Source organism: Aspergillus uvarum (assembly GCF_003184745.1).
Source record: "Aspergillus uvarum CBS 121591 unplaced genomic scaffold BO82scaffold_42, whole genome shotgun sequence".
NCBI lineage: Eukaryota > Fungi > Ascomycota > Eurotiomycetes > Eurotiales > Aspergillaceae > Aspergillus > Aspergillus uvarum.
The window spans coordinates 274,992-294,933 of NW_020291339.1; the positions used below are offsets into that span (position 1 = coordinate 274,992).

A 19,942-nucleotide genomic window follows, 5' to 3' on the forward strand; every position below is an offset into this window, starting at 1 on the left:
CATCCTCATGCAATAATCTTTTCCATCTGCGCACAGCTTAGAATCCCAATACAACATCTTAGTCGGATCAAGGTGCTCGCGTGTATGCATGCATAATGTCGGTACGTGCTATACAATCCCAACTGACTCGCCAAATGGAATGTCATGCAAATCGGCCCGAGTTAATCCATAACCGCCAGGATTACGAGGCAACCATTATTCGGCATTCCTTGTTTGCATCTCTCCCGCTGAGTCAGCCGAGCATCTGCTGCTTGCATCCATCCATGATCCGAGGGCTCCACCCACAATCCGGGATCGAGCATGTCAACTCCTTCTAGACCTCTTCACTTTGATTGTTTCTCATTTGCTCTCATGGATAACCCCATCCACGCATCCGGCAAGATCATCTTTCCACATCTTGTTTATTTAATTTTGACCCCTGAACACGGCATATCTTCGCCTCGGATGACTAATCTGCAGTTTGCTTTCTGCTTCAGCATGTGCCACGCGAAGCGATGATGTTCTTTGCTGTTGTGTCATGATCGTCAGCGTCCCGACGAAAACAAACCACTTTCATCAGCCAATACAGCCGAAACAATGAACCAGCCGATGAAGAGTTGAGGTCTGCCACAGAGGAACGGGGTCAAAGCCCTCCCAAAGCAAAGACTCTTCCCGTGACCCCGGCAGAGAGAGAGCTTCGCAGTCGATCTTCGTGTGCGTACTCGTGTCTTGCGGGGTTCGCGACACAATCATGACGTCTGCACGTTCGAGCTAGTCTAAACTAGAAACCTGACGCGGTAGGTAGAATGCTAGTAACCTACTAGCAGCTGCGTATCACGCCACAATTGTCAATCCTATCTACTCAGTGGTCGGCCTGCATCTTCGGTCAGCCGCTTCTATCATGCTCATCCCTTATCTTCTCCCATCGTTGTGTCTTTAGTTGCGGCGCGGGCAATAGCCGCTAATTATACACTGGTTCCGGACGAGCGAGTTTATCGATGCCGTGGAAGATCCATGGGCCATAGCAGCAGCCATCAAAATTCTCTAGTACTTCGAGGCCCCTCTTCAAAGTACGTCCCCTTGTCCAACCATGGCACAAGAGGTAATATGACAGGTCAAACGCGGGACTTCGCGGGACTGATGTTATGTTTGTATCAGCGTATCACCCGACTGCTTTTCTAGCTCTTTCCCAATTGTACGGGAAAAGTGTATGGCTACGATGTATCGTGTGCAACACTACAGCTCACCAAGACAGCAGTAGCAGCTGACGTCCAGCATCCAAATAAGCGGAGAGTAATCTCAGCACAAGAGACACAGGCCATCTCGGACTAAATGTGTATCATTCGCCCGAAGGCCAAATAAGCATGGGTGATACTAGGAAACGCTTTGAGGTTGCGGCTACAAATAGATTGGCGCAGCCATTCAAACTTCAAAGCTCTGGCGCGGGTTCCGCATTTGGATGGGCCCCCATCTTCTGCATGGATGTGTTCGCCGTCTTCTGTAACGAGCTGAGCTCTTAGTCTGCAGGTGCTATGGTCGGGTTTAAGTTGAGCCCAGACCACAACCTCTCCTGGTTGGGCCGTTCATTGCACATTGGACCGGCCTTGGCTCCTTCTCTATCGCGGGGCGGGCTCGGATATGCCGTGGTTCGACTGTTTCCAGTCGGGTTTTGAATGTGATGGCCGTGGGCATTGAGCCCTGGTTTCCCATGTGTTGTACGTGGTCCAGCCTGGTTGAGAAGGGGTCCATTGCGAAATGTCATACATACTGGGAAGTATGAGTATTTCAGACTCGCGGAATGGACTTTTGACTGGTTTATTGGCTATCTCAGTTCTACAGTAGGATGCTCCTGCTAGCGCACGGTCTGCCGAATCATACACAGCAGGCTTCCAGGCACCCAGACAATATCGGTATAGTCTGTGCATACAGCGCATGCGCTAGCATAGTCTGCATATAGGCAGCATTTCTCAGATTTGAGCAGCCATGACGGTTGAAATTCCCTCTCTCAAGTGAATCGGGACAAGCACAAATCGTTCAATTGAGTTTGTTGTATCCGATGTTGATATGTGCGTTGTTGTCGTAGTCGATCGAACATTACCTTGGGTTCGATCGAGCTGGCTCCCGGGGATTGCAATCAAGATTCGCAATGAAGAACATCACCTTCTAGAATCATTTGCCACCCCCGTGGTTCGAGACCGGAAGGGGAAGTCTACAACCCCGGGCATGATATGTTGGCACTTGTGGCCCACCGGCAATGATCACGATCTCAAGAACCGGAGATTAAGAATGCAAAAGAGAACCTTGGGATGAGTCTGTACGGCCGAATGCGATACAAGGACACCCTGCCAATGAGAGATGACAGTTTCCTCTTCCCGCAACCGTCTAAACATTCTGGCAATTCAACTTACAGTGCAGTGCAAGTAACGGAGAGTGAGGCAGTAGACACTAGACAGGAATCCTTCAATTGCTGACAGATGCACATTTTGGTAAGTTAGGTTAGGCATAACGATGGCCGGGAGAGGAATCTTGGCATCTCATCCGACCTTTTGTCCCTTTTTCCTAACTCTGTTGGTTTTTTGCCAAAGCAAGTTGGCCAAAAGAAGAAACTGAAACGGGGAAGGGGGAAGAAAAGAGATTTCCTTGTTCCAGTAAGATTTGATAAGTACCAGACCCACTACAATTGAGGCAGTACCATAGATAGAAACATACGCCGCTAACTTGTGGTAATCGAACAATGTGATTTGTTCTAGTTCTCGACGGCCCCCGGCTAGCAGGAGCTAGATTGCCGCTAAGGAAGATGCCTTGGTTTCCGTCGACGCTGCGGGTTCCACTCCGAGCAAGTAGACTACTGTGTACAGATACAGTATTAGACACCCTCCCCGTCTTTGCCTTCGAGGCTCGGAGACTCAGGCACTCTGGTGCATTCTACACATGCCAGATTTGGTGCAGCGCATTGCTATCGATCACCTCTCTCTCTCCTGTAAATAATGGCATCGCGGGGTTGAAAAAGGTGCGGAAGGGATGGATCGGAATTGCTAAATCTGATACATACCCATAGTACTCCGTACTCCGTAGTTAATCAAATGACTGACGGAACATTAGGGCGTGTCTACTGGATGTTACTGCATGTAATAATTTAGACTTATTGCCTTCCTTTCTTTTTGCGCCCTCTCTCACCCCTCCTCAATATTTTGAATACAATGTTGAACAAGAATAAGCCACCATCACGTTCACTATGTTATGCGCATTTGTGTTGTTTTATGGATGCAACCGGCGGACGGAGCTAACCGGTGAGCCAGTACACTTTAGAAAGTCAATCTGAGACCATAACTCTATCAATCCATACCTTCTTCCTTCACAGTTTCATGTCAATGATCAAAAGTCAGTGGCGAAATTCCCCATTGTACCGTGTGAATCAGGTGCAACATGCAGCATTGCTGGCCACGGAGACAGCCGTTCAATTGCATCCCCAAATTGTTCTGCAAACAGGAAAGGTCCTAACGGATCCGGGCTCGGTATGGGACTTTTTGTCGATCCCTACTGCGGGTAGATTCTGTGGCATGCCGGCCTTCGACAAACACCGCCGCCCCCTTCCCGGTTGTTCCAGCGGCGAAATTCCCCTGAGAGATTATGAGGTAAATACTCATTAGAAAAAAACACAAATAGTAACTACGGAGTAGTATCGCCGGAGTGATGGGCTTGGATGATATGATATTGCTGGAGAAATGGATTCTTTGGGAGATGAGCTGCAAGCTGAGAGATGAGGGTCGAAATTGGCTTTTCACACACACACTCTCTCTCGCTCTTTCTTTCTGTCTATCTATCTACCCTGGAGATGAGTATCGAAGCCTCTCGTCGAGAGATTTAAGCATGGAGGGTCCGTTTCGTATCACTTTCGAGTTGAGCTTGGATAATCGGCAGCACCCAGGGTCTGGTCTGGAAGCACCGTCACCTATTTTAGGATGGTTGACGATCTTCAATGAAGGTTGCTTGCTTGAGCATTGACTGGTCTTGGGTGGTCACACCTGATTGCCTAGACCTTTAGCTTCCCTCAGCTACGGACATCTAGTAGTCACAGTTCGGTTTAGGGGTCTTTTTGGGAAGTGTAGTTGGGTGCTTTTATGCATGCATTGTGCTAGCTGAACTCCCCACCTTCCCAACCATCCATCTCTCAAAGAAAGGCTGGGAAGTTGACGGGGGAAAGAAGATCGAGGATCCAGCTGGGTATATATTGATCCTCAATCCTCCCTGTTTTACCTTGGTTTCTAGCTTGTTACCAGAACCAGGTTAGTGGCGCAAAGCGCCTGAAATAAAATTCGGAACCGCCCACTTCCTGCGACCGCAACGGAGGCATACCCGCGTTCCCATTCGTAGTTTGCGTAGTTCTGGTGCAATGGCGCACTTTGGCTGTTCCAAGTCCATCGTTGGAGGGGCCCGCAGCCGAAGCCAGCCTAGCCAGTGTCTTGACACTCTACCGAAGAGCCTAGTCATAAACTGGCCAATCTCCTTGTCGCCGATTGCAGCGGGCGAATCCCGGGCCTGCCCTCGACCACCACCGGCGATGTGGGTTCCAGGCAGGGTGGATTATGAATGACGGGGGGATGTGCTGTGCTGCTGCTGCACTGGTTTCGATGACCGCTTGGTCGCATCATGGTTGACCCCAAACCCACCCTTGAGGTCCCAAGGTGGATGTGGGTAGTCGTGTCTCATCAAAATAAAATTGTTAAATCACTTAGACATTTCTATGTACGATACTATTTCCCTTCACAACCAAACAATGGCATAATCAGGATATTTCGACGGGCAGTGCGTTTGAATTGAACCCCGTTGTTTCCCCCTCCCATCCACCCCCCTTTGCCCGCGTTCCTCAACCCCCCCCCTTCCCGTCGTCATCGTCCTCGTCGTCGCTGTCGTCGGCGGCGCGCGGTCATACGTGGATCTGCCCGTAACCTAGTGCTGGTGGACACTAATTGCTGTTGGTGAAGGATAATTCCATGGATTGAAGGCCTGGTGGGGGACTTGACTCGTCCCTGGTGAACATTCAGGGGTAAAAATGAATGATATCGAGATGGAGAGAAATGGATTGATGACTGCGCTTATCAGAGATATCATGGGGGCTGGCCTGCTTTCGTCGGGGGGAGGAACTAATAAGTATCGCCTTCCGACTACTACTCTTAGCACCCTAGTTTATCGAGTGGTTTTATTGCCGGTAATTGCATATCCCAAGTACCAAACCTAGCCAAATACAACCGAATAATAAACATGTCCAACTATTTAGCAGTAGGATACCAAGCCAGAGACCGCAAGAGGAACTGAAGAAGCGAACCGAGCATGAAAAACCGGTTTGTTGATTGGGGACGATAGGACGGAAGTAAGTAGCGTGGACAGTACTCTGAACGGGTTAGTTCGCACAGCAAGTCTGGATGAAGACTACTACTCATAAGTTATCAGCATCTCCGGTGTGAATGTTCTCAGTGGCCTCAGCCTCAATATAATGGGTTTCTGTTGAACTGCTATACGTGTGGGTATACAGTCAATGATTAACAATGAATGGACACTCAGTCCCCTTAACCTGCCCGAGCAATTCGAACAGTCACTGTTCATTGAATGTTGTGGTGATTGATATACGGCAGATCATGGCTTGTTTACTCCATGCCTGCAGGTAACTATCATAGCAGGCGTAGCATATGAGCATAGTTAGTGTCAGTAACTCAGCAACAAAGGCAGTGCTCCGGAGTTCACTATGTATTCTTAGCATGCGGCCAATTTCAGCCCATCAGTACGTATTATTGTCTGGTCTCATCACGCCTTGTCATCCTTTCCCATCCCCGGAGGCAGACATTCCTTCTTACTCAGTCGCACACACCTGGTAACTACACCCACCCTTCTCTCGCCATTTGGTTGTCGCTTGCAGCTCTTTTGTTTCCGTTTCCCTCCTTTCCCCTCCTTACTCTTTCCGTCGGCAGTCAATCTTTTCTTTCTTTCCAGCCTCCGTTTCCGGATTGAGCCCTGGCGGGGGATCCACGACGACCGTTAGAGGTTTATGGGTGAACAAGCAAACCAGGTAAGAGAAGAAAAAAAAAAGTAAACCAAAAAAAGTTTAAAAATATTATTATTATTACAGTGGAGGGGAAAAAAAAGATACGTACGGCTCCATCAGCTCTCCCATTCGGGCTGCCCATCCGCACAAAGCTGACTGAACTGAACTGCTGAATTGCCGGTTCATCTTTGCTGGTGGTGCTGGTTGCCGATGCTGGTGCTTTGCTGGTGGTGCTGGTCCTGGTGCTCCTGCTGCTGCTACTACTACTGCGAACATAGCCAAACCATCCAATCCGCACCTTATCCCCATCCCCAATAATTCCTATTCCCATCCCGAATCTCTTCTTGTCTCCTTCAACATCTCCGATTGCTGCTATCTTCTTCCCCTTTCACTAACTATCCTTCCTTCTTTCTCCTCACCCACCCCTCCCTCTCACTCTCTCCTCCCTCACCCCTCTCTTTCTTTCTCGCTCTCTCTCTCTCTCTCGTTCCTCCAAACTTGTTTTTTTACTCTCCCTCACGCTCCCTCCCTCCCTCCCTCTCCCTCGCTACGACCACCACCACCTCCTTTCGTTTGTCCTGGTTGAAATTCCTTTACTTTTTCTGTTTTAATTATCGCGAAATTCTCTTTCTGTGATTCCCCTTACTTTCACTATCTTACACTTGGCGCCTATCGCGTGTGTCCAGCATTCGAATCGAATCGATAATCCTAGTTTCGGCGATCGCACTGCGTTCCTTCGTTCGGTGGCAGCCTACGTCAATTGCGCATCCCAGCCGTGATCTCTGGCGACTCTGGTCCGGCTCGCAGTTAGGCGATAACCCAACGAATCCTTCTTTCCACCATATCGGCTGGTGGGAACGCTTCTTTCCAATTTTGATCGATCACCATGGCTCCTCCACCGCGCCTGCGCGTTCTGTCAGGTTAGTTCTCAGTCTTCGCCGGTATCAGATTCGGCCAGGACGGACGGACAGGCTCCCTCCGTCTTGTGCTCCGGATCAGCCTCACGCTGCCACCCCCTTCAATGATTTCCCTTCTCCAACTACTTCGATCGCCAATTCAATATGGGTCGTCGTCTAACACGGGTCTGTTTAGTTGGCAGCAACGCTATCTCAGCTTTTCTTTCCTGGAGGCTCCAGGCGTCCACCTCCTGCGACGTAACGCTAGTCTGGAAATCGGGGTTTGAGGCGGTTTCGCAATACGGAGTGTCTTTCAAGTTTGTCTCTCTGGCTACTACACAACGCAGGAGGCCTTCTAACAATTGACCAACAGGTCGAAAGCATTTGGCAATGAAAGATTCAAACCTCGTCACGGTATGTTATTTTTTTTTTTTTTTGGGTTGGATTACCGCAAGCGGTGGTGCTGGTCAGCTGACATCGGTCATTCTACAGTGGTACGTTCACCGGAAGAGGCGGCATCACGAGAGAATGCATATGACTATGTTATTCTTTGCGTGAAGGCCTTGCCCGATGTCTACGACCTGGCAGCGGTCATTGAATCCGTGGTTACCCCTCAACATACCTGCATTCTGCTCAACACGACCAACACCCTTGGCGTCGAATCCCACCTCGAACAACGATTCCCCACGAATGTTGTCCTCTCACTCGTTTCTGGCGTGGAGATCTCACAGATTGGACCCAGCGAGTTTGAGCATTTGAACTCGTCGAATATCTGGGTCGGTGCTACCAACAACAATTCGACCCTTCCATCGGCTATGCAAACCGACATGGCGGCCGCATTGGCGATGACCTTGAGCTCCGGTCAAGTCGACTGCAAAGTGTCGAACAACATTAGACAAGAGCAATTCGAGCGTATAATAGGGTGAATATCCCCGAGCCATCCTTTCCTCGAGATCATAACACTAATCAGTCACCATCCAGGCCTATTGCATTTTACCCAACAAGCGTCATGTTTGACAACGGCAACGTAACAGAACTCCTGCAGAAGGTCGGAGTACGGCAACTGGTCACCGATGTGATTGACGAGCTCATTGATTTGGCCAAAGCACACGGCTGTTCTTTCCCAAGCGATTTTCCTCAGAAGACAATGGATGCGATGGCCGCGTCTCAGTCTCCCAACACTATGTATCAGGATTTCCAGGCTCGTCGTCCTATGGAGATCGAGACGTACCTTGGATCCCCAATCAAGCTGGCAACAGAACTCAATATCCGCCTTCCCCGCATCGAAACCATCTATGCTATCTTGCACCACATTAATACCACCAATCTAAGCAAACCCCGCGAATCGCCCACTCCGTCTGTACAAGCTCCGCCTCCCCAACCCACCCGGATGTCCTCAGCTCCTCCACCCAGGAATGGTCCTCCCATGCGCCCGCCTCCTGGCAGGTCAAGCTCTGCAATGATGATGCCACCTCCTAGACGCGGACCGCCCATGCCCGGAATGTCACGACCCCCCAGCACACAGCCTCCGCCCGCTTCTGCCAGAATGCCTCCTCGTGAGCCGTCTCTGGAGGGACTGGAGGAATTTAGCCACCTGGTTGTCTACGATGACGCTGGTGAAGCTGGGCCTCCTCCCAGGAACCCTAACGGTTATCCCGACGGCCCTCCTGGTCCTGTCCACTCGCAGTCGACTGCTGACCTGTCCTTGAGAGAACGCGAGTTGGCTTTGCGGCAGCGCGAGTTGCAGCTTCGGGAACATGAAATGAGCATGAGGCGGGGACCGCCCCGCAGGAATGCCCCCTCTAGGGCCACTTTCGATGAGGAAGACGAGGATGATTATTTCGATCCCATGGATACCAGCCTGGTCCCAAACATCGACCCAGACAATGTGGATATGCTGAGCATCACGTCACGAAGAGCCAAGAAATTCCCGAGTGCCAGCCAAATACGCAAGAACCCTGAGCTTCTGTCCAATGGCGGCGGCGGCGGCGGCGGTCGGTCGGGTACATTCAGCCGCTACTTTGGGGGAGGAAGAAAACGTGCCAGTGACCGCATCATGCAGGAAATCCCGGGACTCCATGATTCCCTCATGGATAACCCCATGATGGCTTACTCGTCAAACCGGTACGGCGCTGTTGATAGAAACCAGATGGCTGCAGGTTCACGTACCAATTCCATGACCACGAGTCGCATGGGCGACTATCCCCCGCACCCCTACCCACACAGTAGGAGAAACAGCCATTCGCCGGCGACTCCTTACGGTGGCCCGCCTGGTCCTCGCATGGGCCGTCCGGCCACTGCTCAGGATCAGCACTTCGGCCCTCCTCATGGGCCCCCGAACGGCGGTCATCCGTCTCCTCCGGGACACATGCGTGCACCTGTTCCCAGGTATCCCCCAGGACATGGTAATGCGGTAGGCCCGCAACAAGTTGAGCAACAAATTGGGGTGAGCAATTCGTATCCCACCAAGGGCACCCCAAAGGAAAGAAGTCTGACTGGAAGTGCGAGCGCCAGCGCGGGGAGCGGTGATAGTGGCGCCAGTGCGAACCTCGATTCCGAGAATTCAGCCCACAGCAGCCAGATCAGCCTCGGCGCGCAGCAAGCTGCGGCGCCTGTCCGTTGAAAGCCAAGAAACCGTTTCCCCTCCACCCTTCCCCTCGCCCGCAGCTGAGCACGTTGAGCCCCTTTGACCGTGCGCATGCTTGCCGGGTCCACTATACTTCCTCTTTATCCGCCTGTATTGGATTGCCGTGAAGGGGAATCCACCCAGGTTGCTTTCTGCCTCTTATAAAGGATATACTTTTGATGAGAAGCTCGGCACCAAAAATAAGAGGATTGAACCGCATCCTGTGTCATCCTCCGGTTTTGTTCAATTGTTCACATATATGCAACGGACTTAAGGATCTTCCTGAATTTCTCATTTGGTTGAGCGGGCGCTGTTGCGCACGTGTTGCTCGTGGGGGTGACTCTATCCCTCTTACCCACATTTCTTGCCTTAACCACCCCTGCAGCAATTCCTGATTCCCATGCTAACGGGCCTCCGCTCGAGCGATAAATACGTTTTTCTTTTCTTTACTTTTCGCAGCTATACCACGGACGTTCATTCTCCAGTACTGATCATACATTCTGCTTCTGCATGACAAATTGTTGTACACTATCCGAGTCGGCGCATGATTTTGTCGAGTTCATACATGTGGTTCCGTCGTCTTGATTTGTTATCTCTGCCTGATTCTTTTCCTTATCTCATCCAAGTCAATCTGACATGCATGCCCTCCTTTGCATTTCCTAAATCATTGTCTTTTTAATGTTCCTATGCAGCCCTGCCGTTTTCTTTCATCGTGGTCTGGTTTCTGGCGCATAAAAAGAGCAGGGGGTCCATTATTTATTCGGGTGATTGTTGTGTTTGATTTGGCTGGGTTCATGTTCATGCAGAGTAATAGTGAAAGCCACCAGGTCGTCAGATGGCACGGCAACTGTTCATTTGATTAGAAAGAACCATGTCCTCAACAATAAACGAACTTCGATCGGAAAGTGATGTTGTGATGGTAGCCGGTATAAGGTGTCCAGGCTTTCGGGAGACATGATCTCCGCGGCGACGCTTGCACGTGACCCCAACCGTAGATGTCAACAGACGGAGAGCCAGACGGAGAGCCCTTCCCGACCACAATCACCACCATCACAACCACAACCACACCACAGACCCGATCTCCTCTCCAGGTACCCCTTTGCCGCTACACGAGTTTCAGTTTCTATCGCGAGAACCGTCGATACCATGCCTCCTTCCCACCAATACACCCAAAGCCACTCCCACAGCCACTCCCACCACATGCCCCGCCACTCCATCCTCCCCTCCGCGGCTCCTTCTATGGGCTACGGCGGCGGCGGTCTAAGTGGTACCGGCAGCAGCACCACCAGCATGTCCATGGCCAAAACCCGGCAGTACGCCAACCTGCACGCGCAGCTAGCGCAGCTGAACAGCCACCTCCGCGACACGGAGAACCTGGTGCGCATGACGGCCGTCCAGGCGGAGGATATGCGTTTTTTGGGGGGATATGTCGGGGCCCTGTTTATGGGGTCGGCCAAGGTGTTGGGAGAGGAGGGTATTATCAAGACTGAGGGTGGTGGTTCTGGTTCTGGTTCTGGTTCTGGTTCTGGTTCTGCTGCTGCAGGAGCTGGAGCAGGAGCTGGAGCTGGAGCTGGGACGGGGGCTGGGAATGGGGTGGAGAGTGAGAGTGAATGAGGATCTTAGGCCTTTGATCTCTTGAGAGGGGGAGGGAAGGTTCGAATGGATATCGGGTACTCTGTACAACCACAAGGGAAGAGTATGCTATGGTTTATTCTTTGGGGGCATATCAGTGTGGGTTTTTTCTTGGGAACTATGGATCCGTCTATTGGATGTGTTGTGTTGCTAACTGCTATTTATGGTGAAGGCTGATTCTATCGCTCTCTTTCATGGGATGCTTGATCCATCCCCGTTACCACCATTACCACCTACCCATCGCCACTGCCAGTCCAGCGTTATTCGGCTTTATACAGCGGCATATACGATACTTCCTACCGTGCCTGGTTCGAAACAGGCACCGAGAGCGAGGATGGGATCAGGCGTCAACCACGAACCCTCCACCGAGGATGATCGCGGGCTCGTCGATGCTGTGGTGCTCGTAACTGTTGTCGTAGGTGGGAGAGTTAGCACTTGGGTTGCAGACACACATACACACAAAGAGGGAAAGAAAGCAGGGGCAGCCGGGCAAGAAACTCACCTCAACGTGCCCACACCACCAGCCTCCAAAATCAACGCCGTCTCCGTCAACGGCTTGCCCGTCCACCGCATCGCAAACGCCCGCAGGATATGTCCGTGCGCCACGATCAGGACATCCCCCTTGGCGGACTCGGACTCGAAACACGGGCCGTGGTATTTGGCGCGGATCTCGGCGATGAGGGCGTCGAGCCGCTGGATCACGTCTTCGGGGGATCTGGGTTCGTTGCCTCGGTATTAGCAGACACAAACACACAATAACCCCGTCAGAACTCAGTTAGACCGGAACATGGCCAGCCAAACAGAACCATTCCATTCCACAGTATGAGTTTTCCCAACTTGAATAATCTTGTGCTTGAAAGAGAAGAGAAGGGGGTAAAGGAAAGAACATACTCTCCCCCCGGACACCCATCCCGCCAAATATCCCAGCTCCCTTCCCCGTTCCGCGCCCGCAACTCCCGGATCTGCCGGCTCGTCAACCCCTCGTAGTCGCCGTAATCCCACTCGCGCACCGCCTCGGTCACCTCCACCCGGGCCTCCGTGCGGATCGGCTCCTCCGCCTCGGGCTTGCGCGCCTCGGTCCAGGGCAGTCGCTCCTTGCACCCGATCTCGAGGAGCTCGAGCGTCCGTTGCGCGCGCGCCCGCGGCGAGACATACCTATTTACCGCCCGGTGGGTTAGTTTTGTACTGACCCCGTTTGCGCATGCCTATGCTGTACGTCTTGCTGCGTAACGCCTAGCATGGAGGAATTTGAGCCCGGATGCCCCGGAGACAAGAACACAGCACAGCACAGCACAGCTACACTCGAGGGTGCATTGTACACACACTGTAGAGTGTAGGGTATGTACGGGCAAGGGTACGGGCAAGGGAAACATACACGTGAACGACCTTCCGCGGCGCGATCAATCGATCATTCCCCACCAGGGCCTTGCCGGTGGCTTTGATGCGCTTCTCTCCGTTCTCGGTGAGGGGCAGGTCGGTGGTGCCCGTGTGGCGGCCGTTGAGGGACCATTCGGTCTCGCCGTGGCGGATGATGAAGCACCGGGGGCTCATGGTATGAATCCAGGGAGGTTTTGCGTGAGAGAGACAAAGAAGATGTGGAGGAATGGGCAAGTCAAAGTTAAGAACAAGGGAAGGCACGGAATATAATCAATTGCTTTTTAATCTCGTTCTCGTGTTCTTGGATTCAAGTGGGGAGCAGGAGGGGCCGGTTTCTCGTGTTGCGTCATTATTTCCATGAATCACAGGGGCGGGCTTATCGATAGCTACACCGTACTGTACTCACTTAGGGTGGTGGTTGTTGATTTGATTGGGGGAGGCGCAGAAAGTGCCCCCGTATATTTAGCTTACATCGCTGGATGAGATTCTTCTTGCTTATCAGAAACATTGTTGCATCGATGTCACGTTCTTAAACAATAGACACGCGCCAATCTACTGATCTACGCGTGAAACTTCCCACTCAAACATACATTGATAATACAGCTGTCATGCTAGAAGGCACTGGTATCCGGTAGTTGCTTGCTTATGACTCAGTATGCTTTTCTGCCTAGATGTCTCTGGTGTTTCCCGGCATAATCCAACCAGTGCCTCGCCGAAGAGCAAGGAAAATGTAACCGAACCATCACGCCAAAAGGAAATAATGAAAACTAACGACGAGATATAAAGGAAATGGCTTGATCGTATTCAATAGCCCGTGGCTTAAACTACCACTCATCTAAGCCATGTAGGTGCTGGAGTCAACGCCACCCTCGGGATATTCGCTAAGTCATTGTCAGTGTTTGTTGCAAGAATTGGTGTGATGTGTACTTACGGAAGAGCAACTTCGAAGCGCTTCTCAATGTCCTTGAGAACCTTCTCGTCGTCCTCGGTGCTGACAAAGGAGATGGACAGACCCTTGGTACCGAAACGGCCAGCACGACCGACACGGTGGAGGTAGGAGTCGGCATCTCCAGGCAAATCGTAGTTGATAGCGAGGTTGATACGCTCAATATCGATACCACGACCGAAAACGTCAGTCGCGACACAAATACGTTTGTTGAACTCCTTGAACTCTTTGTAGCGTTTGATACTATAGGACATTAGTGGACTTTCTCGATATTTTCTGCTGAGGCGGACTTACCGCTCCTCCTGGCTCACTCCGGAGTGAACTGCGATACTGGGGAAGTTGCACTCGCGCAACAACTTGTCGAGCTCTTGAGCACGGAGTGTGCTCTTGACGAAGATGATAACCTGGTTGAACTCCAAGCTATCCAGAAGGTCGTTCAGCTTACGGTTCTTCTCCGCCTCGCTGAGCTTGATGTAGTATTGCTGAAGACCGTGAAGGGTGAGCTTAGTGTCATCGTCGACGTAGACTTCGAGAGGGTTGCGCATGAACTTCTTGCAGACGGGCCGAATCTCCTGAGAGAGGGTGGCACTGAACATCATAACCTGCTTATCGGCGGGGGTAGCACGGAATATCTCCTGGACATCACGGCGCATGTCTATGACGTATTATTAGCACGTATACGAATCACAGGATGAAACAGAACTCACCAATCTGGTCAAGCATCTTGTCACACTCGTCAAGAACGAAAGCCTTGACATTGCGCAGAGACAGCTTCTTGTCGCGGACCAAAGCGTTCAAACGACCGGGAGTACCGACAACAATGTTGGGGTAAGACTCTTTGTTCGCCAAGACCTCCAGGTCCTTCTGGATGGGAGTACCACCGTAGAAGACGGCGGTGCGGACGTCGGGAAGGTACTTGCTGAAACGAGCATATTCGTTCTTGATCTGGTAGGCCAACTCACGAGTGTGGCACATAACGAGAATCGAGCACTCTCCCGGAACAGGCTCCAGTTGGTGCAATGTGGTGAGGACGAAGACTGCAGTCTTACCGAGACCAGACTTGGCCTGGCAAAGAACATCGACGTTCAAAATGGCGGTGGGAATGCAAACTTGCTGGACTGTGGTAGGCGAGACCGTATGTTAGACTTGTACTCGATGTATGAGACTTGAAATGAAAGTAAAGCAATCCGTGTCGCAAGTCCGTCCATCCCCCAGGTATCGAAATAAAGGATGATACGTCAATTTGACAAATCCAGCGCAAACCACAACAAGGAAGAGTCGCAGGGGGCAATGGATCGATAAATCCAATCACCAGCGATACAGACTCCAACTCCAAGAGCTCTCTGCAGGCGGCAAGAGGACGAGTATCATGTGAAAAGTGAAGAAGCGGTGCGGCTCCTTTCAACACATCCACTCGAATAACAATATCAAGTGGTCACAGGCGAGATAAGGTCCCGAAGATCTTGCTGAACACGGTCTTGCCGTAATTTGCCAAAGCAAAGGAGAGCAACAAGCGGAAGCCTGGATTGCTCCCTACTCTTGCAAGCAGGGTTGGCTCGTCTTTTTGATGACCCGAAACACGCATCATCCTCATGCCGCCCACAGGCTCGAACGAAATATATATGCCCGGAAGCGACTATGGAACTCTTTCTCCTTCCCGCGGAGATGGACGGACGGACGTTGAAACTTGGAGCAATGGAGGGAGGTTTTGGTTTTTTTTTTTTTTTTTTTTTGGGAAAGAATACGTATGATGGACTAACCCTCCGATGGATGTTCGAAACCGCAGTCGGTGATGGCACGCAGAAGTTCTTCCTTCAGCAGGAAGTCACGGAAACCGGTCGAGTGGATACCGACATAGCTGCCCTTCTTATCGGAGCGGCCGCCAGAAACAGTCAAGTCGCCCTTCTTGTCCTCTCCATTGGCGGCGGGAGCAGCGGTGGTCGCGGCCGCGTCGGTGGTGGGAAGCTCCTCGTCGGAGTAGTCGATGAGATCCTCCTCGTGAGACATGTTGATGGTTTGTGGTGAGATAAAAGGTGGTCTAGATGGGAAAACTCTGTCTGTTGAAGCGCGTCGCTTTTACCAAGGCAGAGAAGCCTAGGTCCGAAGTGGTCGAAAAGCGGGTTGAAACCGGTTGAAGTAGGTAGATCTATGTTCTGAGTAGTACGTGAGAAGCCCTCGCTGATGCTGTGAGATAGATTGAGGGTGATGGCAGGTTGTTGGCGCGAAGGAAGGCGATGGAGATGGTGAGAGAGAAGGACATTCGCCGCGCGAAGGGATGGAGCGGCTGAGCCCAGACAGCTCGATCACGTGGCAAAGTCAATTAGTCATGGTTGGTTCGGGCCCCCGGCGACCGCTTTCGGTTAGCTTCTGACATAAAGGTAGTGAAGGAAAGCTTCCTCATCCATTGTGATTCTCTCCACATCCTCCAGTACGACTGTTACAACACAACCATTGAAAAGGACTGGCCCCTGGCCAATCATCGCAATGGTCAAAGGAAAGTCCAAAGGCAAGAAAGATTCTGCAGGAGGTGTCAACAGCCACATACGCGCGCGCATTGACTATCTATACAAAGCGGCTACTTTCCTGCAAGCCCAATCCAGCGCTCATCATGTTGGCGACTCCACAAATGAAACAGGAGACCAGAAGCCAAGTGTCTTAACACGTATAGTGCCACTCGTTTCTCCCTCTGCTGGTTCTGGTTCTGTGGGCGAAACCACGGCCCTGGATGGGCAGAACGCGGCAACGAGCCAGCTACCTCAGCTTTCTCGGAATTACTTGTCACAAATGCGCGGCGTATCTCTGAAAACGCAACTTCGCCTACCGGTTGACATGAAGAGATCTTTCTGCAAGCGATGTGATACGCTTCTACTTCCTGGAGTAACTTGTACGCGCGAAATGAGGAATCCCAGCCGCGGCCGCAGAAAGCCATGGGCTGAACTCTTGGTCATTCGTTGCTCTACTTGCGGGACAGAGAAGCGTTTCCCCCAAACAGAGAAGCGCAGCAAGAAGCTGACTGATCGTCGGCAAGAACAAGGCCAAGAGAAGCAAGACAATCAGAACAGTGCAGGCTCTTGAATACATTACCCACGCTGCAAAGATTTTCATAGGAGCCTTTGTCTCGTATTGCCTCCAATCAGCATATGGTTGTTGAAACATCTTGCGGGATAGCCCTTCTAAAGCGACGGCAGAACGTTATCTGTCTCTGAGCCAAGCCCAATTCTTGGGAATTTGTTGGCGAAAGAGCCGTGAGGCTCTGCACGTGTGCCGTCATGCCGACTATATTGGCACAACTGGCATACACTGAGTTATCCATATTGAGCTTAGTTTCTTTGCTTGGCTCTAACAGAAGTGCTCCGGCTAAGAACACGTGAAGGGATTTGCAAATAACACCATCACCTGCAATCGTCCCTCACAGCACCTTATTTCGGGTTTTGCAATCACTGTTGATTATCTGCCAGGTCCGTTATGACCGAGGTATCAAACTTACATGTGCCTGTATATCACGGGATGACTGAAATGCACGGGGACCAGTGGAAAGATTCATTGATGTAGAGTTCCATTGCAATGGTTCCAGAGCTAAAAGTGAAGACGATATAAAAATCAAAAGATGTCATGTCAAACAATTATGAATGCATACCGGGGAATCGCATCATGATTGAACAGATAGCCGGGTCATCAGATTCGTGGATTGGAAGGCGTGAATCATAAATCAGGAGACAAGCTACAGTGGTAGCCAAGTAAAAAAAGTAGAGTCCAAATACTAATAACGCCATGCTTGTTCCTGTCAAGCCTCGATCGAATTTCGGGTTCAAAATCGCCGCGCGGCGAACATCCAAATCTCTAGTCAATAGTCCTCTCCGAGTACGTAACCAAAAGAGAAACAAATTCCTCCCATAGGCTCATGGTTCAACCATGATTGGAATCAAAGTAAGCATATAGAACGCTGTGCTAATCGTGCAGAGTTGTAAAGTCATGTCATTGGGTCCGTGAGGACAATATCGGTTTATGATTTGCAGTTTTTTGTGGCGTTACTCGAAGGTGGGCAGTAAGGAGTTTAGATGCCACTGTCGCCGGGCTTTCATCTCAGCTTCTTCATGTTTGAGAGGCTTCTTGGCAAGATTACCCAGGATGTTTGCGGCAACTGAAGGATTTATCCCGTGAATATTGAAGCGCAAAGGATTGGAGGAGTGAGCATGGTGAAAGAAGTGGAAAAAAGACTGTCCCGCGGCCGTAATATGGAACGGAAATAGAGTTGATGAAGGGAATGATGACAAATGGGCGCCATAGGCGAAACGCGGTGATGAGTAGACCAGGTTGTAGAAGAAGACGGTACTAATTGAAGCGAATAGGGTAGGTTGGCGTGTCTCAATGTCTCCGACGGGCAGCTTGGTCCAGGCGTTGGTCAAGACCTTCTATGCGGCCACGGTATGCTTTCACAATTTCTCTTATGTGACCGATCTTGGCAAGCTCGGTATCCAGCTCATCTATGGAGGCTAGAATGGAACGTGTGCGGGCGATTTCAGCATCGGCATTGCGTACAACATTTCCAGCACGATCGTAGCTGTTTTGAATCGATAGTTGCATTTGTTCCTCGAGCTATTGCGAATTAGCATCCAGATTTTTAGAGAGCCGATAGGATATGTGCGCGCATGTGTAGTACGTAACGTCTTCCACCATCTGCACCTTGTATTCAGGCGGCAAGGAAGCAAGTGCAGTTTGGTCACGCAATGTGAAGGGGAGATGCTCAAACATGCATGATTGCACAGTGTAGGGACTATCAAACATACATAGTCAATGCGACTCCGAATTTGTTGCTGTAAGGCATCCAACTGCTGCGAAAGCGCTCGTAAACTCAGAGGGTCCAGAAGCAAACGACCCTGACTGCTGGCGGCGCTGGCGGCGCGCGAACTGGAATTGCTGGTGCGTCCGGTCCCCCTGCCTCTGGACACACCATTGGCGCCATGGCTGCCCTGAAGTGCAATTTGTTGTTGCTGTCTTAGGATCTGGATCTCGGAGGATGTAAGGCCAAGCGAAGTGTCGGGAATCGATGCTGATACGGACATTTGGTCCCGGCAGAGACATGCTCCTACCGCGACAATGTTTAGGAAGCGCCAGTTGATCTCGTAATGTGAATGTAGAACGGACCGCAGTTCATGATGAGAACCGGAGTAGGTAAGGGAAAAGACCGCGAAGGAGCGTAGTGGCTGAAGCTTAGGGGACGGTGCGGCTGCGAAACGAGGTAGTGGGTAGGCGAGGGAAATCACCTGCTGGGTAGAGGGAATTTGGCCGAGAGCAAGTCAATGGTGGTGAAGTATGCCTCTGCCCCAGGGCGGCCTAATTGCTTCTTGAGCGTCCTACGGTGTCATTGGAGGCCACCGAAGGAAGCTGGGTAGGGAAAGAGACCAGCCTACTGATTTGTAGGCGGCAAAGAAAAAGGAACGAAGAATAGCGGCCGTCGTGAGTCGGTCGGGGGGTTACACTGGGAGGCGGCGAACTGGGTCTGATCTCCACGAAGACAAGGCTAACGCAAGGTCCTTCAAGGACACTGGAATTAGCTCTAAGTGACAGAGACAGGAAGGGCGACAGAAAAGAAGAGGATGATGAAGAGTGTCGGTGATGGAGGTGGTCGCCGGAGTGCAGGCAGAGTAAGGAGGGGGAGAGGGGAGAGCGCGACAGAACGGATGGCAGCGACCGACGTGAACGCTAAATGTTACAATAAATGCATATAAGAAAGGAGACAAGGCCAGGCTTGCATGCTTCGGCAAGATCGATCGAATGGCTATCTCTGCCTTCATTCAGGCTCCGTTCTTCAGGAGAGGACCGTGTGATCAAGGCTGAAAACAGGATGCGATCCGGCCGCCGGTGGTATAACCGTCTAGGAGTATAGAAACGGACAGCTGCTTGTTAGCAGACTTGGGGAGCACGAGTAGAGAAGGTTCTGGGACGACACAATGATTCACAACAGCAAGAGTCTTCTTCGTTAGGAGACAGCAGTTTTGAGCCTTGCCGCAGTCGCCCTCTCTTGGTAGCAACTGAAGTAGTGAAGCCAAACTTGGAATGCGATTGCGAGAGCTCATTGCGAGAATGAGAGATGAATTCCCAATTGGGCAACCGTCATGTCGCCCGCCCGCAATTCCCATCGGTTCGTTCGTTCAACCTTGAAAGCTCCTCTACTTACTCACGTTCTACTTCTCCAGCTTCTTACTTCTCCAACCCTCTTTCTCTGTCTCCTTCTTCTGCATGCAATTGAGATTCCATTTAATTCCCTCCTACCCCAATCTCTAGTCGCCCCGAATCTTTTCACCTGATCTGCCGTTCCACCCCAGTTAGCAACCAAACCTCATTCTATTCCCTCTCTCACCAACCAAGGCGCCCAGATTGCCGCACCCTGCGCTTCTCCAGCTGCCATCAACCTCACTACCTTGCGACCTTCCTTCAAATCAAAC

The 19,942-nt window shown here is 51.3% G+C and overlaps 7 protein-coding genes across 7 annotated transcripts; 3 read left to right on the plus strand and 4 right to left on the minus strand.

Moving 5' to 3' along the window:
* Positions 1-7,080: 7,080 nt before the first annotated feature.
* BO82DRAFT_288035 (ketopantoate reductase family protein) lies at positions 7,081-9,538 on the plus strand (the record flags this gene model as incomplete). The annotated part of the gene is made up of 4 exons (XM_025631606.1): positions 7,081-7,232; positions 7,289-7,329; positions 7,408-7,837; positions 7,897-9,538. The coding sequence occupies 4 exons, from the start codon at positions 7,081-7,083 to the stop codon at positions 9,536-9,538; spliced, it is 2,265 nt and encodes a 754-aa protein (XP_025490072.1).
* Positions 9,539-10,586: 1,048 nt separating this feature from the next.
* On the plus strand, positions 10,587-11,578 carry BO82DRAFT_356074 (DASH complex subunit HSK3 family protein). The gene is made up of 2 exons (XM_025635619.1): positions 10,587-11,272; positions 11,346-11,578. The coding sequence occupies exon 1, from the start codon at positions 10,688-10,690 to the stop codon at positions 11,153-11,155; it is 468 nt and encodes a 155-aa protein (XP_025490073.1). The 5' UTR covers positions 10,587-10,687; the 3' UTR covers positions 11,156-11,272; positions 11,346-11,578.
* Positions 11,449-12,959, minus strand: BO82DRAFT_314360 (histidine phosphatase family protein). Its single transcript, XM_025632507.1, has 4 exons — positions 12,549-12,959; positions 12,065-12,328; positions 11,676-11,888; positions 11,449-11,580 (listed from the first exon to the last, which is right to left on the minus strand). Exons 1-4 carry the CDS (start codon positions 12,722-12,724, stop codon positions 11,514-11,516), a joined length of 720 nt encoding a protein of 239 aa, XP_025490074.1. The 5' UTR covers positions 12,725-12,959; the 3' UTR covers positions 11,449-11,513.
* An 81-nt stretch (positions 12,960-13,040) lies between these two features.
* BO82DRAFT_356078 (ATP-dependent RNA helicase SUB2) lies at positions 13,041-15,728 on the minus strand. Its single transcript, XM_025635620.1, has 5 exons — positions 15,257-15,728; positions 14,204-14,614; positions 13,791-14,151; positions 13,482-13,739; positions 13,041-13,431 (listed from the first exon to the last, which is right to left on the minus strand). Exons 1-5 carry the CDS (start codon positions 15,501-15,503, stop codon positions 13,386-13,388), a joined length of 1,323 nt encoding a protein of 440 aa, XP_025490075.1. The 5' UTR covers positions 15,504-15,728; the 3' UTR covers positions 13,041-13,385.
* A 264-nt stretch (positions 15,729-15,992) lies between these two features.
* BO82DRAFT_248234 (ribonuclease P Rpr2/Rpp21/SNM1 subunit) lies at positions 15,993-16,547 on the plus strand (the record flags this gene model as incomplete). The annotated part of the gene is made up of 2 exons (XM_025630848.1): positions 15,993-16,106; positions 16,248-16,547. Coding segments are annotated over 2 exons (414 nt in total), but the record flags the coding sequence as incomplete, so codon positions are not given.
* A 1,212-nt stretch (positions 16,548-17,759) lies between these two features.
* On the minus strand, positions 17,760-18,764 carry BO82DRAFT_125152 (uncharacterized protein). Its single transcript, XM_025629917.1, has 2 exons — positions 18,284-18,764; positions 17,760-18,092 (listed from the first exon to the last, which is right to left on the minus strand). The coding sequence occupies exons 1-2, from the start codon at positions 18,557-18,559 to the stop codon at positions 17,862-17,864; spliced, it is 507 nt and encodes a 168-aa protein (XP_025490077.1). The 5' UTR covers positions 18,560-18,764; the 3' UTR covers positions 17,760-17,861.
* Positions 18,765-19,383, minus strand: BO82DRAFT_125151 (uncharacterized protein). Its single transcript, XM_025629916.1, has one exon. It carries the CDS (start codon positions 19,289-19,291, stop codon positions 18,971-18,973), a length of 321 nt encoding a protein of 106 aa, XP_025490078.1. The 5' UTR covers positions 19,292-19,383; the 3' UTR covers positions 18,765-18,970.
* Between the last annotated feature and the right edge of the window lie 559 nt (positions 19,384-19,942).